The sequence below is a fragment of the Diuraphis noxia genome, unplaced genomic scaffold (assembly GCF_037042655.1).
Source record: "Diuraphis noxia isolate RWA-SAM2 unplaced genomic scaffold, SU_Dnox_SAM2 contig0003, whole genome shotgun sequence".
Lineage (NCBI taxonomy): Eukaryota > Metazoa > Arthropoda > Insecta > Hemiptera > Aphididae > Diuraphis > Diuraphis noxia.
The window spans coordinates 12,035,071-12,056,636 of record NW_028301713.1 but is presented as its reverse complement, the minus strand read 5'-3'; the positions used below and the strand labels follow the sequence as shown (position 1 = coordinate 12,056,636).

General features: G+C 35.7%; 1 protein-coding gene across 4 annotated transcripts in view; it reads right to left on the bottom strand.

Moving 5' to 3' along the window:
* The window catches only part of ct (homeobox protein, cut), a 37,428-nt gene that overhangs the window by 4,315 nt on the left and 11,547 nt on the right, over window positions 1-21,566 (bottom strand). For 2 of the 4 annotated variants that reach the window (XM_015508554.2, XM_089222262.1), the window contains exons 3-10: window positions 17,151-17,324; window positions 3,193-3,374; window positions 2,113-2,243; window positions 1,851-2,018; window positions 1,273-1,720; window positions 886-1,157; window positions 282-445; window positions 78-217 (exon numbers count right to left, since the gene is read on the bottom strand). In XM_015508554.2, the coding sequence (XP_015364040.2) occupies window positions 78-217; window positions 282-445; window positions 886-1,157; window positions 1,273-1,720; window positions 1,851-2,018; window positions 2,113-2,243; window positions 3,193-3,374; window positions 17,151-17,324 (1,679 nt within the window). The remainder of the gene's footprint in view (window positions 1-77; window positions 218-281; window positions 446-885; window positions 1,158-1,272; window positions 1,721-1,850; window positions 2,019-2,112; window positions 2,244-3,192; window positions 3,375-17,150; window positions 17,325-21,566) is intronic. The other 2 variants (XM_015508556.2, XM_015508557.2) reach the window with 2 other exon arrangements.

The window sequence follows — 21,566 nt, the reverse complement described above, 5'->3', positions numbered from 1 at the left end:
TCGATATTAATAAACATGAACTTATTGATTTTAAAATATAAATAATAATTAAAAAATATAATAATAATTAGACTCACCCTGCAAACGGCTGTTCACCACTTCTCATAGAGTCTTCCAAACGTTTGCCCATGATTTTTGATAGCTCTTCTTGATACAATCGAGCCACTTGTTCTTGTGGTATATCTTCTTTGGGTCTTTGCCTGGACGGGGATGTGCTCTGTATAAAATAATTAAAAATTAATACAATTCAATAAATAAACAGATATTATAATAATATTTACAGTTAATTGATTTGGTGAAGTGCTTTCGTCATTGCTTTGAGTGTCGTCTTGTTGTTGATTTGGTTTCATCATTTGACTCGCTTCGTTCAATATGTGTACAATCCTTTCATCTGTGACGTCGTTTTCAGTTCTTCCCATTACCGTAGGTATGCCAGAATCTTTACCTGCAATCAATGAGTACAAGGAGTTCTTCTTTTATAAACCCTAATGACCTATACCCAATAAGTTAGCATTAAGGGATACTATTATTTAACATTATACCCCCTCTCGACTTTTGTCCTACTCCAACAAACTAGAATTAGTCCGAATTAGTTAAACTGACAGTAAAACTATACGTTTATACATCTTGACAAAGATTTATTCCTTTTTCACATTGATAATTTTCATGGGTTTTCGGTGACCCCATTGACCACAATTGTTTAGAGGGGTTCTGGCGGGTTTCGCGGTTTTAATTAGTGCTCCCAGATTACTTCATCTACTATACGTCAAACAAGAACTTAATTGATTTCAGACTTTTGACCCCTCGTGTTTACCTACTTGAATGGTCATGATTAATGGAATTTCTAGGGGTTAAATTAACTATAATCGCTTCGGAACACCATACCTTTTTTCGGTATCAACGACTTGAGTAGCATAACCGCGTTCTCGTCACATGCCCATGCATGCATTTTCCTATAGCTATCACGTCCCTTTTCGGTCAGCTTGTCCCACGGTTTAGGTTTTGACAACAATTCACTGACGGTCCCCTGGGAAAGTCCGAGAATATACTTGGCAAACAACCTTTGGCCCACGTTATGAATGGACAGTAGTTCACGTACGCGCCGAGCTATATGCAATGTATCCAAGTTTTGAGTAGAGTATTTGTCCATATTGTATCTAATAACAAAATTTTAAAATTCTTAACAACACTCTAATCATGTAAAAATGTAGTTAGTAAAATACTTAATTATAAGAATGGAATAATTTTTTAATTATATTAAATTGTATATACCTAAGCATTTCTTGAAGTCTAGCTTCCATAGGATCGCCTTTCGGTATAAGCGATTCGCCGAAACGGCCAACCATGGTACAATCACCATCTCCAAATCGATAAGGAGACCTGTGATCAAAAGGCGACTTTATCAAGTCAAACCCTAAAGCACCAGCAGGTCCTAAAATGTTATTGTTGAGACCAACATTAAGACCACAGAGACCATTTATGAGACCTGCGGGGATATTGTTGTTGTTGTTCAACTGAGATGGGTTATTGTTATTGTTATGAGGAGAACTGTTGTTAAGTCGTGGTGAACTGTTTGATTCACTTGTAGGCGATTTGCATGGTGTTCCGGACCTACTAGCAGATCGCGCTGGTTGAACCATGATAGACGGCGAAGTTGGTGCTGGAGACGTGCTCGGAGGTGGTGTTTTGATAGATTCTAAGCCTGGTGACTTTTCCTTATCTAAAAATAATTGATAAAAACATATTTTTAGGATTTTTTAATTGTCGTTAATGTGTTAACTGTATAAAAAAAAGCAATTCTCGAGGCCTCCTCCCCCTCATTTCAAGAACACGTCTAGACTTTTCCTTACCGGTAGTTTCATGTCGGTTTGGAGAAGTATAGACTTTCTTTTTTTCATATTTATTGCATTCGAGGGATCTTCGCCAGTTGGCCACGATCTCTTCGCCGAGTATCGGGCCAAACTGTTCGACGTTTTGTAGCCCGGGAGGGGGTGGGGCCACCGGAACTGAAAAATCATCTGTAATACAGACAGACGGCCGTTTTAACGATGCTACTTTTTCATGTGTTGCTACTAATGGGTGGCTATTATAATATTGCAATGTTTCACTTACTTTGAATTTCAGGCACTGGACTGCAAGACGACCTCTGTTGTTGAGGTGATGTGCCTTGTGTATTTTCAGATTTGTTATTGTTTGGCGACTTATTATTACGGTCGTCTGAACATTCGACGGCCTTCAGAACACTAAAATGTACATAATAAAACATATCAAATAATAGTTTTTTTTTTATCACCGTTATTCACGTTTATTGTGAAAAATCACTGAACAAACGAATATTTCATTAGCGTTATGACTCATTTGCTATGTAGGCCCCCTGCTGACATTAGAAATAAAGACGATTCTGTATCGATAACCATCTCTCCGTTCCATATAATTAATATCGATGACATTTTCCTATCCTCATTTCTCACATACCAGATTTCGTTTTAATAAACTAGTTTGTATCCACATGATCATAAAATATCGGCATTGATGTCAAAAAATATTTTAGTTAGTTATTAATTTATATAAGAAAAAAAAAACAACCGAAGCATATTTCTTATTAACAGTGGTATTTATCAGTTGAAAATATTCAGGCGCATTTAAATAATATTATTTAGTGAACTAAAATATCACTAACAAAAAACCACCATTGCCCACGTACAAATTTAATGTGTAGGAAATATTGAGATTGATGCACAAGGTGTTTATCATGTTTTTGTTGGCCCTACACCGGTGTTGTTTAGCCATTTATTATGTAACGTATTAACGTTGGTATCTTTATAATATAAAGTATATATTGTGTATAATTCATATTATAGTACCTATACTATAATACAATGTCTGGGAAATCGTATTTTTAGTTTATTGCATTGAATTGGAACTCACTAAAATTGAATTGGCCTGTTGAACATATTAAATTGCTAGATGCAAAAATAAATAAGAAGACTTATGGACGATTATGAAAATAATATTCTTGGATCATAAAAAATGATGTAATTTGGCCGGTATGCCAAAAATTAAACAATTAGTGTAAATTGAAAAAGTGCCAGAAACAGAAAATTAACGTTTTCAACTTTTAGATTTTTGTCACGAGATTCTAGCGTCTTGTAATATTTTATTCAATCGAATTCCTTAAATTTTGTCACTCACCATAGCTGTCGCTTTACTTCTTCGTAGTCTCTCTGAGCGTCCAATCTGGCTTCTAGTCTCATAATATGTTGTCTTTTGTCATGTAACTCTTCCTCGAGTCTGGCAATCTCTTTTGCCGTGTGATCTTGTAGTTTACCGATACTCGATTGCAGTCTGCGTACATCCTCCACCAATTGTGAAATCTAAAAAAAAAATTATTTAAATAAAGAGGGTGGTACAAATGAGTATAATAACAAATACAATCGATATCCAAGATGGCGTTTATAACCATAAGGGGTCCTAAAAAATTATTGTTTATACAATTTGCATTAAAAACCCGTTAAGAGCGTCCCGGTTAATTACTGAAAACCGTTGTCGCCACCGATAGCCTACGGTACATAGACACGAAACAGAACTATTTACCTTGTGTATACATCATATCATATAAAATGTTTATGTATATATGTTTTTTAATTATCATAAAACGTGCGCGAGTGTTCGATATCAAACTACAGTAATTACATTATTATTATTATTATTATTATTACAATTCCTTGTTCTCTTTTTATTTTAATATTAACGGCCCGTAACGAGATACACTAAAGGGAGCCGAGTGCGCTCTGTTTTCTGAAAGGTCCCCCCTCCAGTCTGTCCCATAGTGTTAGTCATGAAGGAAAAGTTCCGCGTGCAGACAGACAGACGTTTCCGATTTTCTCTTCAACAATTATAGTCATTATTATGCGCGTCTGTATCCATCAGGATTGATTACACTTTTTTTCCTCGCCCTTTTATTTTACCACGTATACCGAGCTTAAATAATATACGCGATGGGTGTAAAAACAACGTACATACGCTTTTTCCATTAAACGTATTGAAAATCCATTTCACGAACGTCCAAACCCGAGCAGCCACTATATTACACAGCTAGTGCTCGTTGCAGGTATAACCTACATAATAATACATGCCGTCCTTCTCGAACAGCATTTATTTGAGCGAAATAATAAAAAAAAAAATGTTTATACCTATAAGTGTACATTATGCGTATACATTAAAAAATTATGAAATACTTCTCTTCGAATAAATTACACGCACGAAAATTCTCCGGGCTTGTTTGCGGCGGCGGTCGGTATCAACGCCAATAAAGATTGGAATACAAATGTTTGTAATTAGATAGACACATATACAAACACTGGTGGGACGTCGTAGCAGTATTCATCGTTGCAGGTTTTATGACGTTAACGAATAATAAAAAAAATAAATAAATAACAGATAAAAGTGTTTGTCCGATTATATATTACCACTGAAGGTAATACATATGTGTGTGTGCTATATATATTATATGTACACGGAATACAGCGTAGACAATTAAACGTTAGCAAACAACGAAACTTTATAGAGAAGAATCAAACATGGCCGCCGAAAGGATGCATCAAATGAGGCTCATTAGCCGGTATTTCGATGTATAATGTTATTATATTGAGTAATGACCGAAAGGAAAAAATATAACGAGAGAATCGTCCGCATCGATATATATAATATATATATATATATATATATATATATATATATATATATACAACTGCACACGCCGAAGTAGCAACCTAAAATTATTACACAGCTCACATGAATAAACATCACGCGAACGAATAGTTATGGTGGGGAGGGGTGAGGGGGTACCCGACGATGGTCTGAATGTGTATATGCGACGGTGGCGGCGGCGGCAAAAGTAGGCAGTAGAACTAGAAGTAGTAGCAATATAACTTTTAACTATATAGTAGTAGTATAGTAGTAGATAGTGACTATAGTAATACTGTGTAGTCTGTAATAGTGTAGTGATGGTAGAATTATAAACGCAAAGGAAAATCGTATTAAAGCGAAACAGAAGTCGTTGTTCGGGTCAGCCCGTAATTTGTTCCAATTGACTAACCGCAATAAATCTTGGGATGTCAAAAAATCATCGGTTTCCTGTTTCCTGTGCTTTTATAACTATTTGTCTGTTAATATAATAACGTCGATATAATCCGAAAATTGTCTAAACTACAAGGTCACCTTGGCGGATCCGAGATATAGCTATATATTATAATGTAATAATATTATCATGTAACAACAATGGCGGCGCATGCATAATACAAATACACGAATATTCTATTCTATACAGTTCGTCGGCTGCCAGTGGTGATGTGATCCGATTTTACGCAAATGTTAGATTGTAAATCGCACGACATTTATAGTATTACGACAGCAGAAATCACGACGTCGTTTGGCGTCTGTTCTCGTGATACGTGCGCAACGGCTGCGATGGGGTGGTGTATACGATATTATGTGCTGCATGCACACACGCACACGCATAAATCTCCTCCGTGTGTTTGACCACCCTCAAAAGAAAATGATTATTTTGCATATCGATTCGTACGTACGTACATACGATATTATATGCGTATAATGTGCGAGTACAATTAATTTCGTCCGCACCCCAAACGCCAACACAAAACACCCCCGAACCGTCGTTTCGTAAGGGTCACGTGGGACATTCGTCGCAAGACTCTAATTACTTTGGAAAAAAAAAATGATAATAATAATAAATGTTCGAGCACCGCCGCGACTCCCGCGCCCGAATCCGACACGTTCGTTGGCGAGGAGGAACCGGTTATCGAAATTCGACAATCGCCATCGTATAATAATAATAACATATTGTAATAATATACCGGTTATCGATCCCGTGTGTAACGCAATAACGGTCGTCGTCGTCGCGGATCTATGGCATTATATTATTGTTATTTTTTTTTTAGGATATATTGTACAACAATAATACCGAACTATTCAATACGCAACATCGATACATAATAATAATAAGTACAATATTACTGTATTATATATTATTAATGTAGTTTATTGTTGTTGTTGTTGCACGTTGCGCATTTTTGTGATATTTCAGATTTTCTATTACAGCACACACACGTCGCGTCGTTATTTTCCGTCCATCCATTGTTTTTTCCTCATTAAAATCTATTACGTTTTTAACGCAAACCAACACACATACTATTGTTACGCGCCTGTGTGTACTCTGCAGGCTCGTTTGTTCGAGATCAACCGACCGTGTCCCGTTCGGATACGTATGCACACATCGTCCTCCGCGAGAACAACGTCTGTCAAGGAAAAAGACGCGTATAATTATGAATTCGGCGTGTGTGTATGTGTGTGCGTGTGCGTGGGTACGGCGGCATACTGTTTTTCGTCGATTTCGGCGAATACAATTTCGTGTTTATGGCTAGTAAGATATTACAATATATGGTAGACGCATACGATGTATAGTATTAATAATAATGCAGTATATTATTATTATGTACCTATGTATAATAATATTGCAATATCGCCCATATGGCGAAAAAAAATCAACCCGAATTCGTGAGACCGGAGCCCGACGACGACGACGACGACGACGGGTTCCGCGTGCGGTGTTCATTATTAGCACCACCGGATGAGATCCTTTTTCTCAGGGTCTTTGGATCGCGCACCCCCGCAACGGCGACATATCCTTTTCAACCGCTGCACGTGGTGGTGGTGGTGGTTTGTATTATAATTACGCATGCAAGAGACCATTCCCGTATGATGATAATAGTAATAATATTATAATACGCGTACGTATATATTATTGTGTGTGTGTTTATTATGTCTATACATATATGCATAATGCATGAATACGATGATATACGTCGCTGGGAAAATCGATCGACGAGGGGGTGTGAAAATCCGTTCGCATAATGTGTAACGAACGTTCTTGAGAACCTTAACCACGATCGTCGTTTAACGGTCCGAAATATATATAGGGTGTCTCAAATATTGTACCACAATAACGACGATATGTAACATTTTTGTCACACAAAATTTGTAAAACCCTGTATACCTATAATATTATACATAATGCAATATATTCTTATACCCTTTTTTGTCTATGGTCCAACAATATGTGCCACGCGAGCGTTTGATATGGTTTTTAATTTTCGGCTCGATTTTGGGATTTTGCCATTAGGATTCTCGCCGTAGTTTTAGCTTTTAATCACCTATTTATTTATTTTTTTTGTCCACCCCGGCATCTTTCAATTCGTTTTTTTTACTTTGTTGTTATTTTTACGTACTCGCGAAACAAAAGAAACATTTATTTATAAATATTATTAATACGACATCGGGCGATTTTAAACGCTGTCGTTTGAACTTTGAAGTCGGTGCCGAGTGCTAATTTTTAATTTTCACGAGAACATCAAAGACCGCCAGGTTTCTATGCGTGCAAGAAACCGAAAGTGACGGATGTTATGTAATAACGTCCCATAAAACGGTTATTGTTCATAAATATGTACCCACGGCGAAAAAAAATATGGTCTGGCCGCATACGCGTGAGCATCTGTAATAATACACATGTATGATGATATACTGGTGTCGATCAATTATTTCATGTTTGGTAAAGTTTTTCGTATTATTCCTATATTAAATAAACTCGTATAATGATACGCATAATATATAGCGACGGGCGTAATAGTGTTATATCACTTTTTAATAATTATTGTCACGCGATTCAGAGTAAGAAACATAATTCTAAATAATATACCGCCGGACGTCGATATATTATACCGGTGACATATACAAATATTTATATAAACTCGTAGAGGGACTTTTATCTATTCGTTTTCGTGTATACACGATTTCAGAAAAAAAACAAAAACAAAAAACAAAAACGTGGAAATATAATGAGCCAACGTTAGGTACCTATATACTGCAGATTGATTGTTTAGTATAACGACAACGACGATGACGACTTTAACACAATGCAAATATATATATTATATAATATGATACGAAAGACGGCGGTGGTTGTGGCGAGATGACAGACGAAAAGAGATGGTTCGTGTATATCCTACAGTGTAGGACCTACACTATTGTGTACGTGTTATAATATATGCATGTATATGATGTATACATATATAATAGCACAACGCGGGAGAAATAACGAGCGGACGGCTGGGAAGAAAACAAAAGGAAACCGTGGTGGAACACAGTTTTATTGATTATATCGACAAGTGCCGATGAAGGGATTCGGAAATCGACTGACGAACCTGTGCACGTATACATATCGTATGTATATTTATGTATATATATATATATATATATATATATACAAATACGGCTGACAAGGGCGTCGGTGGCGGTGGCGGCGGTGTCGGAGGCATTAAGATAACGGTCGCCGGAGCCTGCAGGGCGAGTGATTAAGCCTCTCTTCCCTGCGGCCTCTCACCCTATCACACCTCCCCCCACTTTTCGCGTCCATCGCCCACCACGCACACTCCTACTTCAGGGACAGGCATATATAATAAAAGGCGAAGCAGTGCGGCATGATGGGAGTCGGTGGCGGAGGGCGAAGGAGCGGTAGCGCCCTGACAATTAGACAGATACGGCAAGTTTAAACCCTTTTCTCTTCGCATACACATATTCATCCCTCACGCTCGTTCACACACACACACACACACACACACACACACACACACCCGCACCGATCATCACACTCTCGCCGCCCGTCGAATATTTCTTCTACCCATCATCCCTATGACACACGGTCGTATATAAATATACATGTACATAACAGGCCGATCAATTCGCTCTCATTCAAAATACGGCAAGTAGTTTTAGATATATATCCCTCGCCTTTCCCTTCGACACACGGTCGTATATAAATATACATGTACATAACAGGCCGATCAATTCGCTCTCATTCAAAATACGGCAAGTAGTTTTAGATATATATCCCTCGCCTTTCCCATCGACAACCCTCCGCTATACTATACTGTCTTTTGCCGTACCTTTCTTCTCTGCTCGCCGCCTGCACCGCCCCCACCCCGCCAACACAACTCGCAACCACTGTCAGTCCTATGCGTGTATGTGTGTACGTATACATTGTATGGACGTGTGTAAGCAACAAAAGCACATTCGTGACGAAACGTGGGCTGCAGGGAAATTCGATTTTATTGTGTATTACGTCTTCCGGTTGCGAAACGCGAGAGGAGGGGGTGGCGAAGGTGGCGGTGCTGATGGTGGTGAAGAGGGTGCTAGTTTAGAATATTTGTCAATAGCATAGTAAAATTATTATACAATATTTACGTACTTATATATAATATACATACACATAGACATGTAATATGTATATATGTATACACTGTCTATACAGAACGAGTTATAGCTATATATACGTAAGTCGTAACAGTAATGGGCTTTTTTTTTCTATCAACCAAACGCTACGCCGATGATTTGTTGGGAATACAAATATTATTATAATACACGCCATTCGATATTATTATATATATGCGGTGATGGTGGCGGTAGTTTGTGACCTTTGGAAACGATTTAATTGTTTTATTTTATACGCGTATCACAATGGAAACCTTGACGGCAATGACAGGACTCATTGCGAAATAATTATATTTGAACCAATAATAGTACAACTATAATATAAAAAAAACTGATTTTAAAGAAAAAACACGTCCGTCAGTAATTTTTAAAAGTTTGCCCGCACAATGCATTATATGATTATTAAGTTCATATACAGTTGCGAAATATATAAAACAATGTTTTAATCGCGAGATGAAAAGTTGTTGTTTTTATATTACTGCAGCTATTACGAATATTATAATGTACCGATGAAAATATTCGTCTAAAATGTTTCGACCGAAATAGTTTGAAAAACTTTGAAACAACTCGATCTTCCAAGTAATCCCGCACGCTTAATAATCTCTCAAATTCTCATATAATTATATAATATTATATTATAGGAGCGTATATATAAACGATTTTCATTAGGTCTCGCGATTAATTATTTTTCAAGACAACACTTTCAAACTAGAATCGTCACGATGTAGGTTTATATATATATATCAATTTGCACCGTAAGCCATGCAAGTAAATAGGCACACTTATATATTATTATAGGTATACTCACATCGAAAATCGACCGTATAAACGTTATAAAATTTCTACTAAAAGTGTAAAAAAACAAACTCACGATAAATATTATTGAATGTAGAACACGCTTGTGAGTTATGTGACGTATAGTTTTTGTCGTTGCGTTGGTACAAACGTCATACTGCAGACGATCGGATTTCGTCAGTTTGTAAAGCACTGTATATTGTTTTTCTACACACACACACACGTCCTAACCGAGGGTCGTTATAATATCTGACGTATGTGCGTGTGCAAAACGAGGGGGTGGATTTCGGTAAAAAGACATTATTCAAATTTACTGCGGCGGCGAGCGTATACACACGCGCGTGCACGGCGACTTTCGCGGCGGATGAGGAGCGAATTTCGAACTCTGTGTTAGGTGACCGCCAAAACCTTAAGCGAATAATAATATATTATGTTTTATACGCACACAATATATATATATGTATATAGATGGATGGGATAGATAGATAGATATAGCAGACCCAATACGAAATAATCGCATATAAGTATATAGCATATTATGTACCTAACAGCGTATAGGTAAAACGACAATAACCAGTTTAACCAGTTTCCCTCCCATATAATGGTTCGATTTTTTTTTCGACCTTTATATATATATTATTATTACTATTATACATTTTAATTTTTTATTGTACGTCCATCACACACGGCGACGTATTTATATACATACATACATATACAATGTATCATCTGCGCGTCTATATATCGTGTATACTGCAGACATAATATACAGTCAATGCATTGATTGCTTATAATACGTTGACCGTGTGTGACGAGTGACCGCGAGTGATGTGTGCACACAGCACACTGTGCACGTTTGCTTTTTGGGCGCATCCGGTTTTTTCTCACATGCGCCATGTTTCGTAATGTTCACGGCGTGGTGGTGATTAATATTTATCCGTTGTCTATTATATAAATCATATTATATATTATATTTCATTATGTAATACTCGAGTATAAATAGACGCGTGTTCGGTGTTTACCGCGTGTAAATATACATAAGTTTATGCGATATCGTCGCGGAGTGCACAATTACATTATAGTCGGGCGTATCATATAATAATGTTAAATAAATAATAATTAATTTTAATACATTAGAATATCTACGTATGTGGAGCGAAATATCTCGAGAAGAGAACTGCAGTACTGCAGATTAGGAGAGCGGCGGCCCGAAGATAATGTATAATAAATATATGTACCTATATTTTATAATGTCTCTCGTATGTACCTATGTGGTGTGTGTGTGTATGTGTTTGTGTAGGTTATGTGCGTGCCTATATATCGCGTACGCGCCGTGCTAAAGCCTGAGCGTATAGAGCATATTATTATCCAGATAGGCAATATTGATATGGATATAGTCATAAAACAAAATACGAATACATCGCGTACAAGTTGTAAATAAAACGATTTGATTAGCCGAATACGCATAGCATATTATAAGGTTTATCTGACATAGGTACCTATTACAGTCGTAGCTCTACAATAAAGTCGTTTCGATATAATCCGACCTACTGCGATATAAAATATATATTCAATGATTCACGTATTCAAGTACCTAAATAGGTATTCGTCGTGCATATAATTTTAATTTTAATACGCTAAGAAAAACGTTCTTATACATAGTATGAGTTATTATAATATACGCGAGCATATAATACATATTTAAATAGGGTTTGCGTCGGGTTAATATTCTATGGTATATAAACCGACGCGTACTTTATAATATGATGATGTTTTTATCTCGTTGCGTTCATACACAGTTTTTATAGAAACAAAATATTACACGTACGTTTGCGTGTATAATAGGTATATTACATATAACTTATATTTATTATTTATGTACAATTTATATATATATATATATATTGGTACGGCGTAACGTATATACAGTGCACATTCAGCAAAACATTATCGATGGGATTACGCGGTCGGTATACTTGACGTACAATACACCTAATTATTGCAGTAAACGTAGTTGTTTTTTAATGTTATTCATGCATTATATTTTATCGTTGTACGCATATTATATACACAATAGGAGAAAGAATTCTTCGCCCGAAACACACACACTCGCTGAAAGTTTTCGAGGCCAACAATCGCGGGGTACGAACTTCTTTACACTAGGTATATTACAATCATTGAAATGCATAATATCATAACTTCTGACACGGGAAGCGTTTGCACGTTTCTATTTTTATATACGCAAACACGAAACTTTTTCTTTTAGTTTGATATAATTGTTAACATTATTATTATTATTTTTAACATTGATATTCATTATTTTTACGTCGACCGCAAACTACGCGTAATTTTTTAATTGAACATAATAACGGATATTGTTTTCGTGAAACAACGATATACTGCACAATAACATCGTTATTCCGTAATCGGAGAATAATGTTATCTCACGAATCAGTGTAACGTTTCACTCGGAGGCTTAACGTCAAGTCGTCGTTCGCCGCCGTCTTCGGACTATACGACACGTGATAAAAATTATGGGTCTACGGGACTGTAATATATTATACGCGGTGGACAGCGCGTCGAAATTATTGGCAAATATCGGTTTCTGCACGTACTCCTATATATATATATATTATGCAACGGCAAAGGTGATACGGCGGAGGAGAGAGGTACAGCACATGAATATGTGCATGAATATGTGTATATATGAATATATATACACATATATACATGACCGAGTTTACAATCGTTACGAGGGTGAGGTTTTGACGGACTTCGCATAGAGGATCTCAGGGGGGTCGAACGGATGTACGTTGGCGGTGGATGAGACGAAAAGAGTGAGTATGAGAGAGGGCGAGGGCAGTGTGTGTGTGTGTGCGGGTGGAGATGACGACGACGGACGGTAGAGGCTCTAGGATGTGAGGGTGTAGGGGTGGATATGAAATATGAAATTTCGTAATTAGAAGCCCCGTCTATATATCGTATCGCGTTTATATACGGAGCGCGCGAAACACCGACACAGGGCTGGACAGGGTGGAAATGGTCGCGGAGTATGATCGGGCGAGGGTGGGAGAGCTGATCAATAATTCAATCCCGTTTTAAAGTGCGGGCCACGTGTGTGTGTGTGTGTGGGAATGAGATGCCGAACCCCGGAGATATATCTTCAAATCAAGATGGCCGCGTCAATCGTCTATTGTTTTAATAGTTGCCCGTAGGTGGGAGTTACCCCTTTCGCGTGCGAGCGTGGGGACGAGGAACGCGGTCGGAGGGTAGGTGGTGTACGTGCGTGTGTGTGCGCGAGCGAGTCTGGGTACAGCGGATGAGAGAATGATGCGAAGTTCCGAACTCATATAATAAATAGATATATTTATACATATATACAGATATAATACGTCGTTATATCACGTTATGTGCCCATCTATCAACCCTCATTTTCTACCCTTCGGCGACCACTCGTCATCATATGTGCGTTTATATATGTTTGCGTGCGCGAGTGCGTGTGTGTGTGTGTGTGTGTGTGTATGCATTGTAGAGCGAACGTCGGCGAAGAAAATCATCGGCAGAGAGAGAGACAGAGAGATCAAAAGTATATAGATGTCGGACGGGTCTTCCTAGCCGCGGAGAAGGCGAGTGCGGGGATCGTGTATAGTCGTTTCCTTGTGTGTGTACTTTCCTAATTAATAAATTATACGAGTATTTGGTGTGTGGGTGTGTGTATACCTGAACATTTGTGTGTAAACTATTTGGTCGGAGGTGAAAATATTTAAATAAAATACGGTGTGCAAAATTAACCATTATTATATACACTATTACAACATATGATTTTTCTTGAGAATTTAACTTTTATTTTTTTACAATGTTAATAAAATAATATAATTATGCGATTAACGTCAACATTGATTGCGATTGAATGAATCGAGTTCGTTTAACACGCGTTTATAATAAAATGTTAATAAATGCCTGTTTTATATATTTATATGGCTAGGTAGGTACTTCTAAAGAATAACGCATGAATAATACTTATGATGTATAAAAGGGATAGCGGCGCTGTTCAAACGCTTATAAATTTACCATCAACTGGTGTTAAATCACCATCTTGTAATTAATTTAACATCAGTTGATGGCCTTAACTTTAGTAGATAAATTAAACCCGCAGATTGACGAATAAAGGTAATTGTGTTAAGTATAATAGTTGTAAATTCCTTTCAAAATTTTTATATTGTTATGATAATATATATTATATATTATATATCTAGTGTTTCTTGACAGAACTGACGTTTGTGTATAGTATAAAATGTTGCGTAAGTATATTGAATTCGACGATACTATAGTCTATAGTGATGCGAGTATATAATTTTTTTTCATTTTTTGTTTATAATATTCGTCGTCGTGATGACTTGTAAGAACAATTTGACATTTTTTTCTATTATTTATATATATATATATACCTACTTATGTATATAATATACAGTGCGTATTGTGTAGCTTTAATAGTTTGGAACATCGTCATCGGTCGAATGAATAGATTTAAATAGTATGATGTACATGAGAAAACAACGAAGAAGTCGAGGAGTGGGTCGCGGGAGGCTTTAACGCGGCTCGACATGGACGGTGACAATAACGCGAGACGATAGCAACACCCGCACCTGTCGTCGGCGGGGCGGCGGCGGGAGGGGGGGGTAGTCGCTTAACTAATTTAGCCGCGCACGAAAAACCCTTTGAGCGTTTAAACACTTAAAAAACAAACGCACAACATTTAAACATCGACTGAAAGAGCTCGGCGTCCCGTTTCCGCTCTTCGATTCGCAAACAATTGAGTGTAATAATATATAGGTGGTATATAATAATGTGCAGCATAACGCAGAATTTTAGTCGATGTATTAGGTATATTATTATGTACATAGTACATTTTAATTATATATATGTACAATATTAGAGCTTATATAATATGTTGCCAATCAATAAACAACTTTACAAAAATAATTCGGCCTTTGAGTGGAACGGCGTGCACTTAGTCGAATACAGGTTATAATATACATAGTTATATTATTTTGCACAGATATAATATAACATATAATATCGAATCGATAGGGATTAAAAATGATTATCGCTAAAGGCCACACGTATACATATGGAGCATATGTACCTATATATATTATATAATTATATATCCAAGAATGGTGTACAATCGTGCTATCTGTTGTTTGATATATATAAGAAATAAGTATATAGCTATGACTCGCCAAATTGTATTATTATGTGGATATCATTAATATATCACATGAAAATAATATGTATATTATATTATTATTTTAAACCGATGAAAAGACCGAAGAATGCGCGCTCACATAATAAAACGATCGGTTGGTCGGTACCTATATATATATATGTAATATATACCTATGTATATAAATATATATAAGCACACTATTAAAACACTAAATTGAGCGCGTTGTCTGCGGCCATTAATAGCACACAAGAGCGTCTAGCGTGGACGGTGGGCAGGGGAGAGGAAATATATTCTGCCCCGCGCTCGCTCCGTCTACGAATTCGGTCCTTCGCATTTCCGTGACCTCATCACCACCACTGGCCGCGTTTATTATACGTTTAATATATATATTTGTGTGTATTGTTTATAGTCGTTTTACTATACTTATTTCTTATATACATAATATAATATATATACGTTCCACGATCGTATATTATAATATAGTCTGCAGTGTGTGCATGTCGTGCCGGTCGAGCTGGTTCGATTTTTAAGGGCCTCGCCCGATCATATCAGACCCTGATGGCGGTGGCGGCGGCCACGACAACGATATAATATATATATTACGTAGTTATATGCATACACACACACACACAATAATAATAATAATAATATATAACACAATATTATGTATACACGTTGAAAATGCAGATGTAATAAAATCAATCCCAAAGTTCTCCGTATACTATATACACTGCGTAAGACTTATTATGCGTCCGACGTAATAGCGTGATTGGACGCGAAACGGAAGGAAATTGCGTGATAGAAGTGGAAAATTTATACCATTACCTTTTTCTCCGTTCGTATACACTCACACACACACACACACAAATCGCCTATACAACCATACTATACCAACATGTACTACCTATATATACTATATATTTATATATTATTATTATATACCCCTCTCCTGCAAAACCACCGAGTACCTTGTTTCCGATTCGATGGCGCCATTGGTCTACATACTTATTATATAAGACATACATAGAGGTATACGCACAAACACACACTCGATGGCGTTTGGAATTCCGTCGCCGTGCAGTAGCGTATGTATAGGTATAGACAGACGCGCGATTGTATTTTGTCCCGTGGAAATTTTATATATTATGCATTATGATGTAAAATATGGAGACTCAGATATATATATATAAGTATATAATAATAACAACAACAACGGAACGGCTGCTGTGGAATTTCCGGGAGTTGCCTTTATCCGTATATGTATACCAAAATAATAGTATAATAAAAAGAATTATAAATAATATATAATAATAAAAAAACGGAGGTGTTTGAAAGGTGATAAAATACGAGATTATAATATGTAAGACACATCATCCGGTACGGCGGTGGCAGGCAAATATTTGAATAAGAAGTGTTTGAATATTATTAAAAAAAAAAAAAGCTGCACGAAGAGAGCAAATGCCGGAAGTCGTCTATTGTATACGTTATATTATTATAATAATATATATATATATATTTTTTTTTTATTGAGTGCAATAAACGCTCGCACGTAATTCAGAGTAATAAACCGTCACCATATGTACCTATATATATATATATACTATACATACCTACATATATTATTTATTAATATGACACTTTATATTATTATGCGTATAGGAATATATACTATATATATAGGTAACTATGTATAATAGTATTATCGTATTTATGTTCTAAACTAGAAAGATCCTGCACCATCCAATACCCTAATAATATTTTTCCGTTCAAAAATTCTCACCTCTTTTTCTTTGGCCGAAAGTTCAAGTTCGGCGGGTGTTTTATTTTGATCCTCGGTGGATTCGACATGATTGCTCAGAGGCGTGGCCATGGTCATGACGTTCGTGTCTTGTGCTTTGTTGTTGGTCAACTTTTCCTTCAGGGCAGTCACTTCTTTTTCCGCCAAAGTAGCTCTCTACAAAAGATAAAGAAAAAAAATTGTTTACAAAAACCGTATAAATTGGTATACATAAGAATACTATTTTATTATAAGTTCATTATTATCATTATTCGAATTTCACTCTTCGGCTATAGCACTACAACCGAAGTCCAGAGAAAATCACCGGTATCCGGTCTTATATCTATACAATATTATAGGAATGTATGGATGGTTTATATATATGTCGACCGTATAATATCGCAATAACGGCACTCGTAATAATAATAAGAATAACAACACAGTAATATAATCTTTCAGCCTCAATATGTATTATACACCTAATGGTATAATACAACACACTGTGCGCTTCTAAGTATTGAACATGATTGAAAATAATGGTCCGCGGTCAATTTACTAGATGACTTCCTTGTCGTTTATTATATTTTATTATATCCACTTATGCCTGCACGGAATCGATCAAATCCGGTCGTGCATGCATACAGTATGATTAAAATAAAACAATTTTAATAAGACGATATATTTTATGCCATTTCCGGTCATTATTACACATACTGCAGTATGGATATTATAAGTATAAATTATAATATATATTGACCAAAGTTGTTCTCTGTATTACAATTTACAATGTTGTTTTAGCGCCGCCTGCAGTATAGGTTCGTCGTCTTCTATTTTTTTTTTCCGAAACTTACGTATAGATATAGTACCATCATAAACATATTATAAAGAATATTATTTGAGTGCTATTTGTCGCGTGAAATCTCTTTAACGTAATTCATATACTATATGTATAGCTACTGCAGTTGGATTAGATATTTCATGATATTTTTATAACAATAACATAACCGAATTTTATCTTTTTTTCGTAAGCAAAGGTAAAAGTACCTTCATTTAAATTTGAAAATAAAATCTTTAATTTGTATTATCTATCGCGATCATAAACAATAATTGAAGATAACATGATGGACTTTATATTGTAGTGATATAAACTTGTAGCAGCAGACCATATCGATGGTTACACGGCAAAAGAGGTTAATTGACGTTTTTCTGCTAAGTTTTCAGAAGAACCAAAAACATATTCTAAGTATACTTATCATATTATACTATTATATAGAACGTTAAAATATATACGTGCGACCCACTGATTTAAATAAAAATGTTTAATCTCATAATATAATATGATGTATAAGAGTATATGACACACGAAGTTTAATATAATAATAATATTTACACATTATACAATATACAATAAATCGTAACGCTGCAGAGGCGTGTTGAGTGACATTTTTACTGATGTATAAAAAAACAAAATGTTTATTTTATATTTATTATTTCATTAGTTTTATCATATTAGATATACAAACTAAAACATACTCTATGTATAATTATAATACTGCAGCAGTCTATAATATGGATTAGCCTATAATTATATAAAAGGTATACGTAAAAATAATACAACATGACAGGCGTCTCATCAGCCCCGATTTTTTTTTAAATAAAGCTTCGGGCAAGTGCCCGTGTTTAGATTTACACACAAGTACCTATACTTATTATACATTTATCACGACACTGCAGCAGGCGGACGGTACGCGTATAATTATTACGAGACGGTGGCGTTTATAGACCTGCTATAGATATATTATAACAATAAAATATAATGTCAAGTACTGCAACGGGTATACCTACCTACCTATACCTAATATATAATATATATGTACCTATATTACATTGTATAATAACAGGCAAGAGCGTTTGGAAAATGGCTACGAAAATATCGACTCCACCTATATATCCCCGCCACCGGGGTAATAATATATCAATCGAGCGTGTACATTTTATATGTATATACCTACATTATATTATCACATCATCGCATGTACACAGCGGTGAACGGAGGGACGTCCGAATAACGAGCTCACACAATAGCACATATTATATATGTATATACACCTACGACTGCACACTACACATACATAATATAGTATAATGTAATGTATATGGAAACGGACAACGGAGCGGCGACGGCGGTGGCGGCGGCGGCGAAAAGAAAAATATCGAACGATATATAAATATAAAAATAACAATAAATCGACCTTCTACGTGTATTTATATGCTGTATGTATATATAAAGAGTCCGGTGGGAGGTGTCTTAAAGTAGGTGGAACTATTGGACCGTATCACGCGCCATTGGACCGGCCCCGTCGATAGATCGGCTGAGTGCGTGTGTGTGTGCGAGGCGGCGGCGGCGTTTTATTTCTTTTACTTTTTTTCGTTTTTTATTCTCTTCTCGTTCTTTTCTGCTCGCCACTACTACTACAACACAGCCGTCGTTAGCGCGTATAGTCGCGTCCCGCGTGTATAAACACGATAATTTAATAATACATATTATTATTATAATCATTATCATTATTAGTATTATTATTACTATACAACGTCGGCGACCTCTGTTGTTGCCGTACGCACGTACGTTTTGCGCATATATAGTGTATAGAAACCCGCATGTAATTATTGTGATGTGACGTACACTTATATAAATATATTTAATATCATGTAGATAGATTGATATACACACACTATATATTGTTGTACATACATATGCGTCAGGTTCGGTTTTCATTCCGTATCGTATCTCTCTATCCCGGCGCCGTCTTTGTTGTCGGTGGTTTTTTTTTTTTTATTGTTTTTATTTTTCCGTTTTCGGTTTTTCGTTTTTCGTCTCTCTTCCGACAGTCGCCCGCAGTCACGCCCACCAACTTCGCCGCCTGAACAACCGTGGCCGATCGTGAACCATAATGTAACAATAATAATACCATATCTATCTATACATATTATACCTACGTTTATATTATTATACGCCACGGCGGTATATAGATTATAATATATTATACACTATACGGTATACCTATATACTGTCATATTATAATATAGTATAGTATACATATACAGGCAGGTACCTGTATGCCGTATGGGTGTACGATAATATATTTATAATGGTACGACGTGCGCTCCGTGATAATATTCGGACGTCTCAAAATCGTATATTACCCGCCCCTCCAAACCCCCGCTGGCCATGCACCACCCGACGGCGGCGTCCTTGCAATAATAATAATAATAATAATAATAATAATAATAGCGCGACCTGCTCTTCGACAATGCGGACAACGCTGCTTAATAATATTATATATTATGTCCATCATCATCATTATTATTAAGTTCTCATCGATTCAACGATGACGACGGATGTATGTCTCGAACGATTCCGTCCGTTCGCGTATTGTCCGTATAAAATATATAATTATTACTTTATTTATACACATGTTATATGTAGCTAAATATAAGTACCTACCTAATAGTAGAGTTTGGATTTTTCTATACACATTACATATACATAATTATTATTATTATTATGGGTTTTTTTTGTTGTTATATCCGTAGTTATAATATAATATTATTATAATATAGGTAGTAATTAATATTTTTGAATATATTTATATTCTGACGTTTTTCTTTTTAATTAGATTTCTTTGAAAATGTACTTGTTGATTGTTTTGATAATTATTTATACCGCGCGTTACAAATTATTATTATTAATTATAACGTACCGGATCCATCATCGCCATCGCAACATTGAAAACATTTTCTGAACTCTCCGCATTGTTCCCGTTCGCGCATTTATTAAAAATAATAATGTACTGTTTAATGTTAACTAACTATTCGTACATACAATATAATATTATTATACGTGTATCGTTTGTATACGCATGTTCGTTTTGACAAATTAGGCTTAACTATACACTTAACACAAAAAGAAACGGACAAAATTATTCGTATTCGGTCTATTTTATAATATCATTATTATGTTCTATGATAATATATAACCTATACGTATACGTTCGTCGCGAGTATTATAATATAGCTGCAGGGTCGTAATATGCTAATAAGAGTGCTTCCGGCCCTCGATAATTTTTACAACGGCTGTTTTACAAGATAACAACATTGAATGTACACACAATGCAAATAAGCAATTTATAAAATATTATTATTTGGAAAAAAAACAATGTATGTACCAACGTATTGATAAACCCTTTACATAAAATTGCAGTTAACAAATAATATTTTTGAAAAATATTAAATAACTTATATGCAAGCTATTAGATAGTATACCTACACAAACTTAAATATTATAAAACACCTATAGGAATAAAATGATATGCTTATAATAATGCTTTAAAATGTATTTTATACAATTTAATTTACACA